Consider the following 19,938-nt stretch of genomic DNA (forward strand, 5'->3'; position numbering starts at 1 on the left):
TGGTGCTGAGGTTTTATAAATCTCAGTTGGGTAATAATATATTTTATTCTATAGGTGGACAGATATTGTTACTGATCTAAACACTCAAAATCCAGAATACCTAGATATTCGACACCTAGAGAGAGGATTACAGCATCGAAAAACAAAGAAGGTAAGGTAAACTTTATAAGATGGGAGAAAACTCATAGATATTCAGCAAACATACTCATACTTCAGCAGTGTAAGATAGATTAAACTTCTTTTAGTAAAGCTGAAGTATTGCTGAAAACAAAAGTCAAACAGGTATACTTACAGACTTGTCAATTACATTTACTTGCAGGACAAGACATGATGCAGTAGTAGCTTGGTATATGCTAGGATGAACTGGGATGTCTGTATATACAATATTTATGGTTGCAATATTTACCCTTGTTGGCTTAAAATCTAGCAGCAACAAGGGCAGAAATAGTCTACAGATAAATAATAGACTGATGCTTTTGGTGCATGAACTGCATGTAAACAGGAAAGAAAGTACAGTGGAGTAGGATCAAAAAGAAGAAAATGCATGTTCTGTGGTTTTATCATCAGTGCGTATAGCTTTCTTTTCTATCGATAGGGCTGGTGGGGAATTTATTTTTGATTAGCAGATTGAAAGCCTATATAAGAGTAATAGGCAGGAGGGATGAATTCAAGTGTGGATACTATATGGAAGATGAAGTCAACAAGATGAGAAGGGACCAGAAGAGATAATTTGTGTTAAGGTGGCTGGGGAGTAAAAAGACTAGCAGAAGATAAGTTATATTAGACCATGAAAAGTAAAAAGGATAACTTAAATGATGGGAAAGAAGACAGTAACTGAATTAAAAAAAAAAAAAAGCAGAGAGTTTGTGGGGTTTTTTTTTTGGTATTCTGTTAGCCACGAAGGTCTTTATTTCAAATATCTACTCATGTTATAAATTGCCTATGTGCATTTAACAAAGAACTTTTTTACTTTCATTAGGTTGGAGGAAATCTTCATTGCATTATTGCCTTTCAGAGACTTAACTGGCAAAGATTTGGTCCTTGGAACTTTCCATTTGGAAATGTTAGACAGGATAAACAATCCCAAACACAAGGACAGGGAATTGCCAAATCTGAGAGTGAAGACAATATCTCTAAGAAACAGCATGGACGACTGGGTAGGTCTTTTAGCGCTGGTTTCCATCAAGAATCTATGTGGAAGAAATCTAATCTCCGTGAGAGGAGGAACAGTGGATATCAGAGTTACAATGATTATGATGGAAATGATTAAAATTAACTTTAGAATAAGAGAGCTCATATATTAAAGTTAGTTTTAATCAAGATATAGTAGGGATCTATTAGTCCTAGAATACATATGAATAGAAATTATGGTATAAGATACAGCTTCATAATTATTAAATATATCTGATTATATGGTTGCAGTGGATGAGATCTGATGTATAAACTGACAGATAAGCACAGATTATTGTACTTTTGTAATCAAAAGTATATATGATAGCAAAATCAATCATTTCTTTTGAAATAATTGTACTGTGTCCTGACCTTTGAAAACAAAAAAGCAGATTGAAGTGTAATAAAGGGACTTCATTGAAAATACTTAGTATTTAAAAGCATGAAAATTTACCATATGACTTTACAAAAAGGGTTATTCTGCATATTGTATAAGGATAGAAGTAAACATTGCCTTCCTTTTTAACACTCCATTTTATTAAGGCTGTCAGTATCCAGTAAAAAGAAAAAAATCATGTACGTTAAAAACCCTTGTCAGATTCATGGGGTGAATTAATGTTCTCAATTCAGTTCCTAGTAGACTTTTGTCAGTCAGATAATCCTATTTTGTCAAGTGGATACCGGTTACTTTTCTCTTAGCTGGGAACCTATGGTAGGCTGTCAGGATAGCCCGATGGCAGGAAAAGCTTGAGGATGGCCATTCCTTACTGTTTTTCTTTTCTGGTTATGGTAGTTGAATTCTTATGCTGCAATCTCTTGAGAGCACTGATTCACTTAACACTTACTACAAGCTTGTAAAATGCAGTTTTTTAAAAAGCTGCACTTACCATTAGCCAAATGAGCTAGCTGAACACTGTGTTCTGTTGGCAGTTCTTTTCCTTGCTCCTGTCAAACTTTTATGCTGCTCCTTTAATTTGTATGAAGGTGATGCAAGTGCCGAAAACTGTTGGCAGTCCTGATGATATACCTCTAGGCCAGCAGACAACTTGTTTTTTCAGGTGTTCATGTGCAGTCCTTTCTTTATTTGAAGGTTTATATAATTGTTTGCCGAATGACATCTCAGCAACTTTGACTTTCTGTGTACAAACGTTCATACCTGCTCAAGGATTAATTTTTTGACATAAAAAGTTTGTCATGGAATGCAGGGGTTTTGTAGCTTGCTGCTTTTGTTAACCAAAAATGGGAGACTTTTAGACTTTTGTTCATTCAATAAAATCTGTTTTCTATTTTGTTGTTTGGGTTGTTTTTGTTTTTTTTTTGTCTCGGGAACAACGACCTTACATTCAGTGAAGACTTTGGTGTTAGGTGACTGAAGGATCTGAGTTGCAACCCCTGCGTAGCTATGTCATCCTGCTGGTGGGATGCAGGTGGGACCACTTGGGTGTGCAACCTCTGTCACTTACCCTCTAATACTTACCTGGCCAAAGTCTGTAGGCTAATGGTAGCTTTTGAAAACGCAGGCATTTTTTTAAATGAACTATCTGCACGCTTCATTTTTGCAAGCTGAATTTGCGAGGCGGCCCTGAACTACACTTCCCGGCGGGCAGTGCGGCACGGGGGCGGCGCGCGTGCGCACACGGAGCGGGGAGGCCGCCGGGCGGGAGCGCCCCAAAGCCGCCGCGGCGGCACTGGGAGGGGGCTTCTCCGCGTGACGGCGCCGTTCCTCCGCCGCTGCGTGCCCGTCGCGCGAAGGTGAGTGCCGCCGCGCGCCCCAACCCAACGGACGCCCCGCGCCGCCATGCCCCGAGAGCCTGCCCCTCGCAGCCCGGGCGCCTCGGCCGCGGGGTGGCGAGCGGCGGCCGCGCCCGGGCCTGCCCGGCGCCAGCCTGGGGGAGCGGCGTGCCTCGGGAGCGCGTCGGTCGCGGGGAGCGTGGGCTGGGAGGTGGCGCGGGAGTAAAGAGGCCGGCTGCGGCCTTTGTGGCCCGGCCGCCAGCTCGGAGGGGGCGGGGTGCCTCGGGGGGCAGGTGCCGGCGGTGTGAACGCGGCTCGGGCCGAGCGGGGCGCGGGGGTGCTTCGGGTGGGATCGTCGTGGTCTCTGCGGAGAGGAGAGCTCCGGGGCTGCTGGATCGGAGCAGCTGTCACGGTGTACCCGACCGGATTTTCAGGGTGTTCACGTATTAGAATCAGAAGGAGTAAAAACCTCAGAAATCACTTGATGTATTGCTCGCAGCGTCCATGGCAGATTCCAGCAGCATGCACCAGTCTAACCAGTTGCAGCGAGGAAACTGAATCCCTTCAACTGGAAAGCGTTGCCCTGCGTAGTGGAACATGACAGACGATGCAGCTCCTTTCAGCACTTCTTTTCTGTCAGATCTGCTTAAACATTGTCTGTGTTTACCTTTAGCTAGCTAGATGTTCCTGTTTTATATCAGCAGTGTTATATGTGAGATAGAAAGGAAAACTCTCTTGGTCTACAGATTTCATAAGCTAATTGAACAAGGATAATATCTGAGACAAGTCAGTTTACATTCTGTGTTTCTTTTGGTGTCTGTTTTCTCTTGATAAACCTGCTACACAACTTAAAAGGAATGTGAAAAAGGTTCAGATCTGATTTTTTTTCCCAGAGAGCAGATTTTACCATATGTGATATATTTTCTGTTGTTTGCACAACAAAGCAGAATATTGCTATTTTAAATCTCACGTCCATGGTTTGCCTGTGAGAGAGTTGGGGCAGAGACCTTGACTTGCAATTACGTGTCTGGCAGACTACTTTAACAGCTGGGATTTAATGTAACCCTGCTTCAGTTTTGGTGACCTTGATGTGTTTTATTTCGCTATTTCTATTTGCAGTAATAATGCATTGGGTTTTCATTAATAAAGTGGATCATATAATTTTTGGTTTATATTTGCATTTATTCCTCATAGATTCTCTTCTCTCAAAGGAGCTAAGAAAGGACAATGGGAGTTCAAGGACTTTGGAAACTGCTTGAATGCACTGGGAGACCTATAAATCCAGAAACGCTAGAAGGGAAAATTCTTGCTGTTGGTATCCTTTGAAAGTAAAGCTGATGCACCAAATTTGTGAGGGAGGTTATTTTAGCTATTCACTTATTTCTATGTGATTTATTGTGTTTTTTAAAATTCTAAATCATGACAATATTTTGATAAGATAGATTTTATGCTTTTTAATATGCAGAAAACAAAAATCTTGATATTTGTATATATGAAAAAAATGAAACTTCTGTCATAAATTTCTTATACAAATGTCAGGCTGTAGGATTTTGTGCTGCTCTCAATAGGACTAGAATATGAAAAAGTTTGAAATACTTTTACATCTGCTTTCCTATCATGCATACATAATTAAATGCTAGAAAGATGTTACCCTTCATTTTTTTGTAAATAACTGGGGAGGTACTGTTTGCACAGTTGTTTCATTCTGTTCTTTATTCAGGATGATAGGGACAAGAATTTATTCTTCTTGAAGTTCACAAGCATTTGGATAACCTCAGCTTCAATATACCAACTTAAAAGAGTGTGCAAGAGTCCACGTGGTTGTATATACGCGTTCTATAGAAACTGTTAATATGATGTATGTGTAAGATTGCATCTTTTTTTTCCTTTTTCTTAACTATTCTTTAAGATATCAGTATTTGGTTGAACCAAGCAATAAAAGGAGCCAGAGATCATTGTGGTAATTCCATACAAAATGCTCACCTCCTCACTCTGTTTCATCGACTCTGCAAGTTACTGTTTTTTCGAATTCGGCCTGTCTTTGTTTTTGATGGAGAGGCACCACTTCTAAAGAGACAGACCTTGGTATATAACTTTACTGACTTATTTTGTAGACTGTTCTAATATTGCCATGCAAACATATGTCTGTTGGTGCTAAGTAGCTGTTTTCAGATTCCTTGAATACTGCTTATGCTTTCAAGCCATGACAACAGATGGGTTGAAATACAGTGCTGTGCAGATGTTTTTGCAATCCCAGTCTCAGCTGCTGCGTGTTCCAACAGCTAACTTCCTTTTGATTCACACATTCAGGTTTCCTTTGCATAGAAATCAAATTGCAGAGAGGTAGATGATGGCATAAGTCTGGGTCTTGCTTCAAGAATGGAGCCTGAACACAACTCTTGCAAGCATTTGTACTCAGAAGCTGGTAACTAGTCCTGAGTCCCACAGTGACCAGACAGAGAGATTTAGAGGATCTGAAGGCTCTGACCCCCACTGATGTAGTATGAGTTAGGAGTCAGCCACAGACTCAGCATGCACAATTATAAGAATAATTCACTGGATGTGTATCTTCAGTATCCATCAAATGCTGTTTTAGTAAAATTATGTTGCATTAATTTTATGTTCACAGGCTAAGCGAAGACAAAGAAAAGAAGTGGCAGTCAGTGATTCCAGAAAAACTACAGAAAAACTCTTGAAAACGTTTTTGAAGAGACAAGCTATCAAAACTGCTCTAACAGGCAAAAGGCAAGAATAAAAATTATTTTCCTCTTGTTTATAAGGGGAAGATAAGTTTTTATTTCACTGTTAATCACTTTTAATTTTTTTCCCTAAGCAATGAAGCTTTGCCTAGTATTACGCAAGTTCGAAGAGAAGAAATTGATGATATATATGTATTGCCTTGTTTAGAGGAGGAAGAGAAGAATAGGTAAGTAGAATTAAGAAAAATGGCTATAACAAACTTGGATAAAAATATAAAATACTGTTTTTGAAGGTGCTAAGAGATCTTTGACTCATGTCTCCAAAACATATACAGTATATTTCTTTAATTTATGTTTTATTTCAATTTCTTTTTGGAGAAGTAGGGTTATAGGATTCAGAAGCCTTCTAGTTATTTGCTGGAAAGTAACTAACAGAACAAGCTTTCTTACATCAGCCTATAAATTAAATTTCTACCCTGGAATCATCTTTAAAGATGAAAATGCTATCTCACTCTCTCTGGCAATATCTCTACTGCTAAATGAACCTAACTGTTCAAGCTTGGGTAGCTACTGAAGTGTGTGGCAGCTTGCTTCCAGTTTGTGTCTCTTCATTTAGGTAGCGTGGACATGTTTAGCAGTGGTAAACTTCATATGCGCTTGTCAAATTTGTGTCATCTTCTTAAATAAGACTAAGTGGGAACATGGAGCTGTCCTTTATAATAGTCTTTACACATTTTCAGTGTTAAAAGATCTGCGCTAAAACGTAAATGCCAACCAAGTACACAGCAACAGTTGTGTCAATATAGATTTAACTGAGCAGTCTGCCCTCTTGCTTTCTGCTCAAAGCTTTTTGAGAGAGGGAGAGAGACGAGAAAGGGAGAGAGGAGAGGGAGAATCTATGTCTTTTATCTCTTTGTGATTTTTAGCTCAGAAGAGGAAGATGAAAAAGAATGGCAAGAGAGAATGAGTCAAAAGAAGATACTGCAGGTAAATGCATCCTAATTGCCCTGTTATTTTGAAATATCCTGTTATTCATGTGTTACGCTTTAAAAAATATTTTTAATAGTGTTTGGAGGTATAAATCTCAGAATAGCATTACTTGACAAGCAAATAAGTTAATTTTAAGAATTCCATGAATTCTTACTAATTGTAAAATACAAATGTAATTTTCTTCACTGTAGTACAACAGAGTAGGAATACCCTGGAGGTTCCGCCCCCCCCCACCTGTTTTCTCTGGACTTGTGAAGAAAACAAACATTGTTTTTTACAATGGTAAAACATAACAGTGCACATATGTATGCAAAAATAAGACAGCATATTTAACAGAACTCCAGTGCAACACTTCAATTCTTTTTTTCATATATAAATATTTCCTTCTGAATCACTGATCTCAGGGGAATAGGAGAAAATAGAAATAACTCATCTAGCAGAATATCTCTGTGAACAGTAAAGTTATTATTTTTGCTTTCAAGCAGTCATCAAAGTAAATAAAATAAAGAAAAAACTCTCTTGGAAATATTCTTACTGTTTGAAGTAGTCTGTGTTCAGAAAGAGAAAGTCTTTGGAAGGATAAAAGTTAGAATTACTGGGCAGTAGGATCTGCTTCTGTGACTTGCACTAAATATCTTTTTATGCAAAAACCTGTGAGTTTTTAAGTAGTAGTTTCTTTATATATTGTATCTCAGTAATTATGGAGATTAAACAAATTATTTAATTAGGTAATAGTTACTTTTTTTTTATTACAGTTTTCTTCACAGTATAAGTAGTAGCAAAAACGTTTTGTCTTTTTTTCTTTAGATTTGGAGTGGTGCCGTAGGTATTTTCATTTTTATTGTTGGTCTGTAATACAAAATAAGTGTTTATATATGTTGTTGTTCATTTTTATAGGAAGAATTACTTGAAAATCCTCATTCTGTAGATATTGAATCAGAAGACTTCAGCAGTCTTCCTCCAGAAGTAAAACACGAAATCTTGACTGATATGAAAGAATTTACAAAGCGAAAAAGAACATTATTTGAAGTAATGCCAGAGGTAAAATTTAAAATAGTTTCAAGCCATTACAAAGGAGTTACTGTTGTTAATGCACATGAAGACTACATAAGAATATCACATCTGGAAAGTTTTAACCCCAGACCTATTCTACAAAAGATGTTTGGGAAATTTTGGGGGGGAATTTTCATGTCTAGGGAAAAAAAAAAAGGCAAGGTAATAATTCTTAACAGATCCTTCCCATAGGTATATGCAGAGTCCTATCTCCTGATTTCTACTACAATTGGCAGAACTAAGTCCTTTTGGCAAGAATGGAAATATCATACTGTGTCTCATGCCTCATCAGCATTATGTCCAACATTTCAATTATGAAAACGTATTACTGGTGTGGATAAATCATGCAGATTTATCACATGCTTGACTTTCAGACTCTCAGTTTGAAGGAACTGGTAGCTGGGAAAAAGGTCTTTATATTTGTAAATTAAGCAGATGTGACACCAAAGCCATTCAGAGACAAACAGGGAATCCTACAGTGCCACTTCTAGAATAGTTTTTCAGAGCAGAGTAAGATTTTTAAAATACAATATATTTCTGATCAAATGATAGCTTGTATCAAAGTGTAAGCTAAGAACCATTTTGTGATGGGCAACATCTTAAAACTACCCACACGTGGCTTCTGTTATAATTGAGTTGTATTTGAGATGGGGTCCAGCTCTATTAGCCAGCTGTTTTTTGTTGGTCATGTTATTTAGATCTCACTGTGTTTAATCAACATTCAAAACTATTTAGTGATACCTTTTAAAGTTCTGTTGCATATTAATATGTTAATATCACCATCACTTGGGAGTGCAGCAATCAGTAAAGATATGTGTTCTCTGGTTAAAAAAAATAAGAAAATATTTTTACCGAAGAGCTTCCCAGAGCATAGTAAATACACTTGCTTAAAAAATGCAATTCATGCCATTTTATTTAAATTAACTTGTATTGATTTCTTTTTTTTTAAGGAATCCAATGACTTTTCCCAGTATCAGCTTAGGGGTTTGCTTAAGAAAAGCAACCTCAATCGATACATAGAAAATGTAGAAAAAGAATTGAATCAGCAGCACTCAGGTCAAATCCAAACACAATATGAAAATGAAGGTGGTTTTGTGAAAGAAGTGGAGTCTAAGAGGGTAATCTCTGAAGATACTTCTCACTATATCCTAATAAAAGGTGTGCTGGTTCTTCATTTTATAAAACTTCTCATTGGGTGTGTGCAGTCTGCAGCTGTAAGTTTTAGGAAAAACCTGAGTGTTGTTTAGAGATGCATGTACCTGATGATTATGTGGAATATGTGGTATTGGTTAGACATAATTAACTGTGATAATAAACATGTAGAAAACTGGTTTATTAATCTTTAATTATGATTTTGATTCTCATTATGTAAAAAGAATATTAGCATAAAACAGTTATGTATTAAAAAAAATTAACAAAAAACTTTTTTTCAGGTATTCAAGCAAAAGAAGCTACTGATAGAGATTTGGAAACTACTGCGGCACACTCATCAAAAAGGCTAGAATTTACTAAATCTACTAAAATATTTAATGAATCTCCTGCTAATACAAACCCTGTTGAGTCTGAGAAGTTGCAGACAGAGAAAGATAACAATGGGGTGACAGCACCACCGTCTCCCCAGACTTTGCTTGCTATTCAGGCAGCTATGATAGAAAGCAGCTCAGAAGAAGAACTGGGGGATGAAGATAAAGGACGATTGAATATGGACCAACCTAGATCAGAGGAAGGCAGTGTATCTCCGAGAACTTTACAGGCAATTCAGCAAGCTCTGAGTGATGATGATAAAAGGGAGGAAGTTGTTACCTCTAAAACTGATGGAATGATAACAGAAAGGTCAGAAGAGAAGGATTTTCTCCTCAGTAGTTCAGATGAGGATGATCAGATTCCTAAAGTTTTGGAGGGAAAAAAATTACCTACATCTACAATTCATTCATCAAACCCAGTGATTATTCAAGATACTGAATTTGGCCAGAAGAGTCACGAGCTGGAAAAGGTTCATATCGCAACCAAGGACATCAGTATTGCCAGAACTGAAAATTATTCTTCTGTTGATGATACTAGAAAAGGAAAAGATGATGTAGACAAAGAAGAAAATGGTTCCAAAATGGGCTTAAGTTCTTTGGAAGATAAGAATATAAACATGTGCATGCAGAACCCAAGCTGTTCCCCTGCACAGACAAGTACACAAGCTTTGATTCAGGCTGAAACAACAGGCTTTTCTAAAAATAAGGAAAATCTTAAAATCTGTGAAGATATAGAGGAAGTAATTTCAAAAACAGAAAATAGTGTATCTGAGGTACAAAAGGAACTTAGCCTTTTTCCACAAGCAGAAGGTCCTAATGAGGAAAGAGTAGAAGAGATATCACAGTCTGAAGACAGTGATTCTGATGGTATCTGCTTTTTAATTGTGTATTTGTGTTTATGATCATTCTTGACTCCAGCCAGGGTTTGAAGACTTTTGTGATGAACAGTTCTGTAAGAAAATAGGGCATTATTATGTTTGCGGTCAGTTGAAGTCAACCTTTTCTCATAGTAAAAAATGCTTTATAATTTATGTTTTAGATGAGGAGAAAATCTGAACTATATTTTTCCCCGATGTTGTTCTGTAATGCTGAAATATGAGTATACAAAATGGAGAAGCTGGAAAGCATGCTGTTCTGTAGCTTGAACTTCATTAACTGGTGTATTAATGGCCAGCCACATGGTTTCTGTAGTTTCACAGTCCTTATGTCTATTTACTGCACATAGCATCTGTTGTGGGTGAAAAAACATCACAGCACAAATTAAGAAGAGATGACTCAAACATTTCTTTTTAAACTAGCAGCAAGAAGCTGAACTCTTTATTTTTCTTTTATAGGAAGCTTTATTGAAGTGGACAGTGAAATCAGTAATAAGGCTGAGTTTCGTACTGAATATGATGAGAAACTGGGTGATAGAACAGCACTTACAGAAATGGAGAAAGACAGACATGATATTGTCACCAAGGACATAGTAGAGGAATCTGATGAAGTGCAGTTCACAAACCATCAGAGTGTTGAAAGTGAAAATGATGGTAAAGATGCAGTGGATGAGTGGCAAGACATCAGTTTGGTAATTCCTTATTATTTGTTTTAAGTTAGTAATGAAGTGCTCTGTAGCTAAATATATATTTTAAGGAAAACTATCTTACAACTATCTTACAGCTACTTACAGTAGCTGCATACTGTTTTATCACTTTTTCATGCATTTGTTTATTTGAATTGTATGGAAAATGTTTTTTTTTGTTGTTTTTAAAGATGAGAGTTAGCCATAATTGCCACTGAAATCAGAGAGGAATTGTAAGGTTTTAGCACTCTGATGAATAGACCTAGTTATGGTCTTATAATTTACTGCATTAGAGAAGCTATGACAACTTACAGGTGTGAATTAATGGAGCATATACTCTTAGTATAAATATAGTTGGAGGCTTAAGTATACTTAAGTAAGTAAAGCACTAAATTGTTGTAATGACCAAAATCTTGTCTTATTATTCAGGAAGAACTGGAAGAACTGGAAAATGATCTTTCTGCTGAACAAAATATTCTTCAGGCTCAAAAACAGCAGCAGGAACGTGTTGCTGCTTCTGTAACGGGACAGATGTTCTTGGAAAGTCAGGTAGTGTTTGTTGAATCATTTTGACATGATGTGGGATAAGAAGTAATCTCCACCCTCAGGAGTAAAATGTTTTCTCAAAAGCTGTTTGTAATTTTTTTTAACTGTAGGTCACCTTTTTCCTCGTAGGTGGTTGTTTTCTTCAGACTGCTTGATTTAAAATGCTGAGAGAAGATTAATCTTCAATTCCAAGAGTTGGAAATAACTGTTATAACACTATTAAATATTCATTCATTATGAATGAAAATATTTCCACTTTTTAAGCACCAAACTTTTTTAACTGAATAGGAAATTAAACTCAGCAGTATGGAACTGATCTAATTGAGTTTAGGTAAATTGTGATTTCCCTAGGGATTAAAAGATATAAGCATAAAAGAAACCTTTATTGTAACGCAGGTTGACGTCCTGGGTAACTTATTTTAAAGAACTTTACCAGTAATTCCTGGACAAACCTGTAACTTCTGTTTGAGTATTAGCATTGGGAAGATAACTCTGTCTAATGCAAAGAGTACTGCATTTTAGATTATCCAGTCATAAACAATATAATGTGTTGAATTTAATATAGCCATAAGATAGTAGACAAGTGGTGGATCTATGGCATAATACATATATTCAAAGAAAATATGAACACTTACATATTTCTTAGAATAAAAGGGATAGTTTGGATGTCATTAAGATGACTGAAATTTTTGTTTCTATGTTAAATGTTTGCTCATACTTTTATCTTCAGATGATTTTTTTAAAGGCCAGTAACTTACACTTCTGTAGTATCACATGCCATATATTGGTAGATATGCCATTATAGTTGTAAGTCTTCTGACCTTGTGCTTTTACTCTTTATTACAATGAAAGTTTTAAAACAACAATTTCAAAGTTGAATTTGTTAGGGCACAAAAGCCAGTTTTTGCAGTGAAAAAAAAACCCCTTATATATTTTTTTAAACATAAAAACTTTACACCTAGATTTTGCGGTGGTTATTACATCCAAATTGGGAACAGAATAAGTGGAAAGCACGGAGATGAAATAATTCAGAATTGTGTAACCAACATTAGTATGTAAAACTAGTGCATGTGGGATATTTAACCGAGATTAAGTAACATATTCCATAAAAGCAGGTTGTGTGAAGCATTTCAAAACACATGTATATCAAAACACCGTCCAAAGGATGGCTAGTCTGCCCACTGTTTGTTGCCTGATGTGTGTTTCATACTTCTGTTACCATTTTCTGTGCTAAAATTGTTACTGACTTTGTTTGCCTGCATCTTTCTTTCATGCATCCTACATCACTGTAATGCATGAACTTTTCTCCATGTTAAATCAGCAGCGGTTATGGAAAGCAAAATACCTGAATATGCTTGCATAATTAAAACAGCAGATTCTCAAATTGTAGCGATAGCATGGTCAAATAGTGCTTGACTTACATGGCATTATCTGCCTGAGATGAGTAAGTGGGATTTCCCCCTTAACTTAACAGCGTTTAGTGCTTTTCAGGGGAAATTAAAATTTGCTGTGAAAGATTAAACACCTCCCAAGTGTGAAACTAGCAGTTCTGAGTCAAGCAGTAGTATATTAGAAGCTCATTCTCAGATGAAATACTAACTGTTTTCTTCCATCCTACAGGAGCTTCTCCGTCTGTTTGGCATTCCATATATTGAAGCTCCAATGGAAGCAGAGGCACAGTGTGCTATCTTGGACCTTACTGATCAGACCTCTGGGACAATCACCGATGATAGTGATGTTTGGTTATTTGGTGCACGGCATGTTTATAAAAACTTCTTCAGTCAGAACAAATACGTGGAATATTATCAGTATGTTGATTTTCAAAACCAGCTAGGTAAGGCTCAGATATAAGTATGTTGGTGTCACACTATGAAGGTTTGATAGCAACGACTGAGACAGTAACGTAGTAAATAAAAAATATATATATTTATTTCCTCACACAAGTTCTTGGATTAGTAACATCCGTTAAAATAATGCGATTACTAATTTAGAAAGGATAACACAAAATCATCAGTTACTAATTTAGAAAGGATAACCCGAAACCATCAATTACTGCGCTATTAATTGGAAGCACTGCTTATCCCTACTTGAAAGCTTTCTTGTTCACTCTCCTAGTGAGAGGACTCTCAACGTCGAGGAGTTACCTTAACCCAGCGTCCCTGGGAAAGGGGAGGGGTGGGAATGCTCATGGTCCAGCCGGAGAGGATGATCAAGTCACTCACGTTACATCCCTGCTCAAACTCTCCTAGCTCCCAAGTCTCTTTTTATACGGCTGGGGCTCTGGGCAAACACTGCTTTTGCTGACTTTTGCAAGTTTCACAATCACAGGACTGTCTGTTTGTCTGCTTGGGGGGACCCTGCTAGCAAGGCAAGACCACAACACCTCCGTATTGCTTCTTCCCTCCCTGGGGCTTCGTGCAGATTCCAGGTGGCAGACTTCTTCAGTCTTGTTAATTCTTCTATTCCGCAGCCTTGCGCGTATCAATCCTTGCACGTATCAGTTGGTAGACTTCTTTAGTCCTGTTAACTCCTCTGTTCAACAGCTTTGCAATTGCCAAACTTCAGTCCTGTTAACTCTTCACTCGCCGGTCAGTTAGAGAGACTCTTTGATAAGACAGCTTTTACCTGTATCTTTTCGAAGATGAATTTCCTATGGAATTTCATGTAACCATTGTGATGATGTCTGTTCTTTAGAGAGGACATGCAGCCGGGTTATTGGTTTTACTACCAGATGACCTATCTGAACTTGCAGCTACTAGTCGCACCTGCATTTAATACACTTAAGTTAGTTTGATGATAATCAAGGCTGGAAGCATGAACTGTGGTACCAGTAGGTAGATGTCAGTATGACTTTTCTGACATGGTGAGAAAATTATATTCTGATAAATGTCAGCAGATTTTAATCTTATGTAAATAGAAGTTTAGTTTGGACATACTGACTCATACTGTATTAGAAAAGGATGCAGTGTATTTATACACTCTGTAGAAAGTAGAAGTAAATTTTTTAATATTGACAAGATTTTTACTTCTTTCTTGTTTTTCTTGTTCTAATCTCATCAAATTGTTGCTAGTTGAACTATTAAGCTTCAGCGTCGCGGAATGTATTAAAGAAAATAATAGCAAATTCTAATTTTTCCTCATGTTTTGCTTAGGCAGAAGAGATAAAGTCAGTTTTGAAATTTCTGAGCAAAGTAGAGTTATGAACTTTGAAATAATATTTTAATGCCTCCAGCACGTAAAATTTCACAGTTCGCAGTAACCGATTCACAATTTGTGAAATGGAATTTCACAAATTTCATTTTTATGTGATAAAAAATAAACACGTCTTTGGCTTCTTTTCCCAGCAAATTGGATGAAGCCAGTGTAGCTTACATGGTGGTGGTGGGGGGGCAGATGCTCTAAAAGCTCCTGTGATTTTGGCTGTTATTCTGGTCGTAAACCAGTGCTTCTGTTTCGTTTGTTTTGTTTTAAAAAATAGTTACCATCTGTCTTGGTGTCATCTCTCTCTGCAGTATTTTACTACTGCTTCCATGTATTGGGCAATTTTTCTTTCATAACAGTCAGTGGATATCCTTACTAGCATTCAGGTGGTCTTGATTTGCATACATAGACACACTTCCCTCCTTTTCTCCACTGAAATAATGTTTTGGTCTGAGGTCCTGAAGCTAGTCCCTAAGAATCAGTCTGGTTGCCTCGTATCTTACAATGTAGTAAGCAGAAGTGGTCAGCTGGGTTCTTCCTTCTTTCTAGTTGTTTCACAGGCTCTTTTGATCTATAAGAATAACTACAGTAGCATAGAGCAAATGACATGCAGTTTGGGAATTCTTTTGAGAAACAGAGTCATGAATATTATGGACTAGAGTTCAAAAGTGGGGACTGGGGAATACTTTAATTTCTGCTTCAGGAGTTATTAAATTCAGGTCAGCATTAGATGAGAGCTGGACTGTAACTGCAGAAGTATATGTCAAGTAATCTCTTAGCTTTCAAAGACCTGGTTTGGGGGAAAACTAGGTTTCTACATTGTAACATTTTAATTTTGGCATCATTGTATTTGCACAAGTTATCATATTTTAGTACAGTTACTGGTACTTGAACTAGCATAGCATAATGATGTTGCTCCAGAAAGTAATTTAGCAAATTCTGATGTTGAAGAAAGTATAATTTTACACAGTTAATGCCTATATGTTCCTTTTGTTGTTTGTCTTTCAGATAATATACTTCTGTTAATTTGTAAGAGAATAGAGGCTGAATTCACTAGGTTTATTTGGTTTATGGACTTTCTCTTACAGGGTTGGATCGAAGCAAGTTAATTAATTTGGCATACTTGCTTGGAAGTGATTACACTGAAGGCATCCCAAATGTTGGCTTCGTAACAGCAATGGAGATTTTAAATGAATTTCCTGGTCATGGATTGGAACCGCTCTTAAAATTCACGTATGCTATGTCTGATTTTTTTGTTTGTTTTTCCATAATACGAATGTTAGTGAATATATTTTTTTGCTGCTTTACCATGCACCAAAACATAGACAAAACTAAGGAGGCTAAATTAACTATAAAATATGTGATTCCATTATGTCACTATTTGAAATGGCTGATAAATAGGGTGATATGTTGACACAGCAATTACAACAAAACTAGTGACGACAATAGAACCACTTCCAAACTGTGCAACTGCCTCTGAGTTCATTGCAGAGCTGGATCCCTAGTGGAGTGGAGGTGGTTTCTCCCCAAGTTTGTGAGAAGGTGCTCTAGCTTGCTCATAAAGACACTTGATGAGTGAGGAGTGGATGTCCTGGAAAGAGACAGACAGGTAGGCTGTGGGGGGAATGGGGTTTGAAGAGCACCAAGCCAATTTTATTGGCAATGGCAGGATTGGTCAGAAGTTATTTTTTGTTTCAGAAATCCTCCAAAAATGATCATTATGTGTGGAGCATCCTTCTCAAGTGAGACTGAGTTTAGGGCCTTCTGTTTGGCTACTTACGGGGAATCCAGGTGATGTTTGCTACTGTGGCTGCCAGATGGCTACATTTACTGTATATGTTTTCTCCTTTCTACCTTTAAATTATATGCCCCTTAGGTCATGTAATTTGGAAATTTCCTACCTTGTCTCATACAGTAACTGAAATAGGGAATCTAAAGAAGGCTTTTTAAGTTAGTATGGTAGCTCTTGACATTCCAAATTTTATTTTATGGATACAAATGAAATCTTTCCTCTGTTTTTCAGTGAGTGGTGGACTGAAGCTCAGAAGAATAAGAAACTGAGACCTAATCCACATGATACCAAAGTCAAGAAGAAGCTGCGGGATCTGCAGCTTTCTTCAGGTTTCCCAAACCCAGCAGTGGCAGAGGCATACCTGAAGCCTGTGGTGGATGAGACAAGGGGTTCGTTCATCTGGGGGAAGCCTGATGTAGAGCAGATCAGAGAATATCCTTTTATGATATGACAGGAATTACTATTTAAAAGTACTCAGACTACAGTTCATAAGACTAGTTCAATAACAGAGAGCCAAATTCTTAACATTTCATTAGTGTGAGAGCCCCCACCTGAGGCTGTATGTGCTCTGCTACAATGATATCAGCTCTGGAATTGAGAAGAGCGCATCTATGTGTGTACAGCATCCAAGTCTGCTCTGCCTTCCTGAGAGGCTGTGCTGCTTCTCTCTGAATGCAAAGTGAGTCTCTTAACTGGACTGACCTAGCTTTGTTGTGATGTTACACTTCTGTAACTGTACCATGCCTGTTTTTAGACTTAACATGGGATTGTTTGCATGCTCCTGATGTATCTGTTAGCCATCTTTCCACATGTAGGTTTCGAAACCTAATCAGAATGAGTGATTGACACTGTGCTTTATCCCTAGCTATTATTTACCACATTCCTTGCACTAATGCATGTTTCTTGCATCAGTTGCAGCTTGAGCTGCAGTGAATTGTTGAAAAGTAGATGATGATGCACACAGAGCTAATATTGTTTTAAACTATAAATAAAATTTCCTCTGTGTGTATGTGTTTGTGTGTGTGTAAGTGTAAAAATAAGGTTTATTTATAGGTATTGTGTTTTATGGCAGTACTGTGTAGCCAAAAGGAGCTTCACTGAAAGACAGTCTCGGAAATGATGGTATTAGGGTTCTGTAAATAATAGAAATGTGACATGATGAAGACACGTGGCGTAATACTGGAACCATCCACATAGGTCAGGTATAATAACTTCTGGTATTTTCTTTTTTTTGTAGTTGAAAAAACTTTCAGCTATAGTAGCTTTTCTCCAGATGCTGGTTATTTGAGGAATTTTCATTTTGTGTGTTTACAGAATACTGGTAATAGCTTTCTTTTTTTTTTAAAAGATCCTTAACTTTCTGTACATTCTGTCAGGATCACTTTGGCTGGACTAGAACAAAGATAGATGAAGTCCTTTTGCCTGTGCTAAAACAGCTGAACTCGCAACAGGTAAAGTATAAAACTATGTATAATTTAAGGCTAACCAGATAACTGTAACAGAAACTTTTTAAAATGAACAATGAGGCTTTAATCTAAAGTGATGCTTAACTAACTTGGGTGAAACTTCACTGTAATTTATGCTTTCATAATTCAGATAGCCCATACTGTTTGTAAAATAGCTTGTCATTTAGCCATATTTTTTATTTTATTATATTTTTAAAAGTCACTAAACTTTGAATTGTATAGATTTTGTTGTTGTATAATTTGAGTGTACTGTGAGGCACTCTACATAATTTCAAAGGTTGTAAATGCAATAGTTGCTTTAAAATCTTGTTATCTATCAAGCATCTATTTCAAGTCCAGATTGCTGTTTGTTCTGCATGTTGCTGATTACTACAGGTACCTTAAGCACCTTTAATGCTTTTAAAAAACAGTGCCCTATATTTTAAAATGATTTATATAAGTGTCTCTAAGATTTTGGTGAAGTCAGACTGACCATTGAGTACCATCCATAATCTTTGGGGAGAAATGCAGACTGAGCTATTGCTGTTGATTGAGCACCTGTTTATAATACTACTCCATTTTATAAATAAATATGCTGTCAACTTTAATACAATTTAAAAGTGAATAGTGATGCGTGTGGTGACACTGTGAAAGTCGGTTGTAAAACTGATGAGCCAAGATCAGATTCTTTTCTTCTTTTGCTATCAGCAAGATAGATTATGTAGTCTAAACCAGTCTTCTAGGTCCTCTCTATTAGTCAAAGGAGTGAAAAGTACCACAAAAACTGTTATTAGATCTGTATACTTTCAGGTTGACTGGAACATCCTTTGCAAGTGTTTCTCTCGGTCAATTTTTGGGAGAACCCAGAAGACTGGCTTAGTCTATACTTGGCTATAGTTGAGTAAAACAGATCTCACTGTGTGTGACTACTACAAGTTCTACTGTTAATCTTTATGCTGTAGCAGCCTGTGTTACAAGGCACTTGGGTCAAATTATAGCATTTTGTTGCACTGGCCTGTGCAAAATATGAGGTGCACATACAGCATTTGCTTAGTAAACTTTCTATTGTTTTAATAGCTTGCAGCTGAGTATGTGTTTGTAAGGACATACTTAAGAGCACTACAAGAGCATCTTGGTTTTAAGGTTGAAAATAGCAACCTATGTCTAATCATAAGCACAACACAGTTTTTAATTTTTCACAGGTGTTTGCCCATTACCTAGTTTCTTTAAAGAGCAGTGTAAAGGTTCTTGCTTTAGAGAAGGTAAAACTTGTTGCATAATTTATAGCTATAACTATGATAATGCATCTTGTAGTCCTCATCTATTTAGACATATATTAATTTCATTAGTCTTTCTCCTGCTTAATTTAGGATACTGTATAATATAGCTTGGATGACTATTGAATTCCTGTCCCCCAAAAATCCAAAGCTGTTTCATTGTTTTATTTTTGATAGACTCAGCTTCGAATTGATTCATTCTTCAGACTAGCACAACATGAAAAACAAGCCATTAAGAGCCAGAGACTTCGCCGAGCTGTGACTTGTCTGAAGAGAAAGGAAAAGGAGGAAGAAGCCAATGAAATTCAGGATGCTACTGCAGTTATGGAGGATGAACTTAAGCAGCATAAGGAAAGGAAAGGGAAAAGTACTGTCGATTGCACAGATCATCAAGTGACAACACAAATAAAGAGAAAGAAACGTTCAGATTCCAAAAGAGAACGTTTATATGGAGGTGGTTTTATTGGGAATTTGCATCTTTCAGAAACCTCTAGTGACTCCTCAGTAGAGGAACTGGAAAGCAGAGATTTAGACAAGAGCAAGAGGAGGAAAACTGCGTCTCAAATTGAGACAGCAAACCATAATGAGAAAAAAGGGTACAGTAGCTCAAGTGGTGAGGATGAAGAAGTGGGAAACATAGTCATGGTGACTGCCAAACCTGTGTTTGAGGGCAAAAAACATAAATCGCAGAGTAAGAGAGGAAGAAAAAAGAGGTCTTAAAAAAAGAGACAGTCTTAGAGAGACTGTGGGGGGGGGGGGTTTATGACTTAAACTTTGTAAATATTCTAATGAATTTTCTGATAGAAAAACAATAAATTATCCCTATTCATTGTGCATTTGTCTTACATTGCCTTTGTGTCCAGAATTTATGTAGGAGGGATTTTAAACAATGAAAAAATATTTTTAGCACAATTACTGAAAAAGCCCTAGTTTGGCTTGGTAAAAGTTTT

General features: G+C 37.1%; 1 protein-coding gene across 1 annotated transcript in view; it reads left to right on the forward strand.

Annotated features, from left to right (window-relative positions):
• Nucleotides 1-19,822, forward strand: part of LOC106494024 (DNA excision repair protein ERCC-5) — a 33,122-nt gene extending 13,300 nt beyond the window's left edge. The window contains exons 10-25 of the mRNA XM_067293785.1: nucleotides 55-151; nucleotides 980-1,229; nucleotides 4,811-4,986; nucleotides 5,531-5,646; nucleotides 5,735-5,827; nucleotides 6,527-6,587; nucleotides 7,488-7,631; nucleotides 8,594-8,801; nucleotides 9,077-10,033; nucleotides 10,501-10,733; nucleotides 11,157-11,276; nucleotides 12,894-13,107; nucleotides 15,563-15,707; nucleotides 16,498-16,698; nucleotides 17,633-17,717; nucleotides 19,166-19,822. Coding sequence (XP_067149886.1) covers nucleotides 55-151; nucleotides 980-1,229; nucleotides 4,811-4,986; nucleotides 5,531-5,646; nucleotides 5,735-5,827; nucleotides 6,527-6,587; nucleotides 7,488-7,631; nucleotides 8,594-8,801; nucleotides 9,077-10,033; nucleotides 10,501-10,733; nucleotides 11,157-11,276; nucleotides 12,894-13,107; nucleotides 15,563-15,707; nucleotides 16,498-16,698; nucleotides 17,633-17,717; nucleotides 19,166-19,708 — 3,643 coding nt within the window. The 3' untranslated portion in view covers nucleotides 19,709-19,822. The remainder of the gene's footprint in view (nucleotides 1-54; nucleotides 152-979; nucleotides 1,230-4,810; nucleotides 4,987-5,530; nucleotides 5,647-5,734; nucleotides 5,828-6,526; nucleotides 6,588-7,487; nucleotides 7,632-8,593; nucleotides 8,802-9,076; nucleotides 10,034-10,500; nucleotides 10,734-11,156; nucleotides 11,277-12,893; nucleotides 13,108-15,562; nucleotides 15,708-16,497; nucleotides 16,699-17,632; nucleotides 17,718-19,165) is intronic.
• Nucleotides 19,823-19,938: the final 116 nt, after the last annotated feature.

This window comes from Apteryx mantelli, chromosome 1 (assembly GCF_036417845.1).
Source record: "Apteryx mantelli isolate bAptMan1 chromosome 1, bAptMan1.hap1, whole genome shotgun sequence".
Lineage (NCBI taxonomy): Eukaryota > Metazoa > Chordata > Aves > Apterygiformes > Apterygidae > Apteryx > Apteryx mantelli.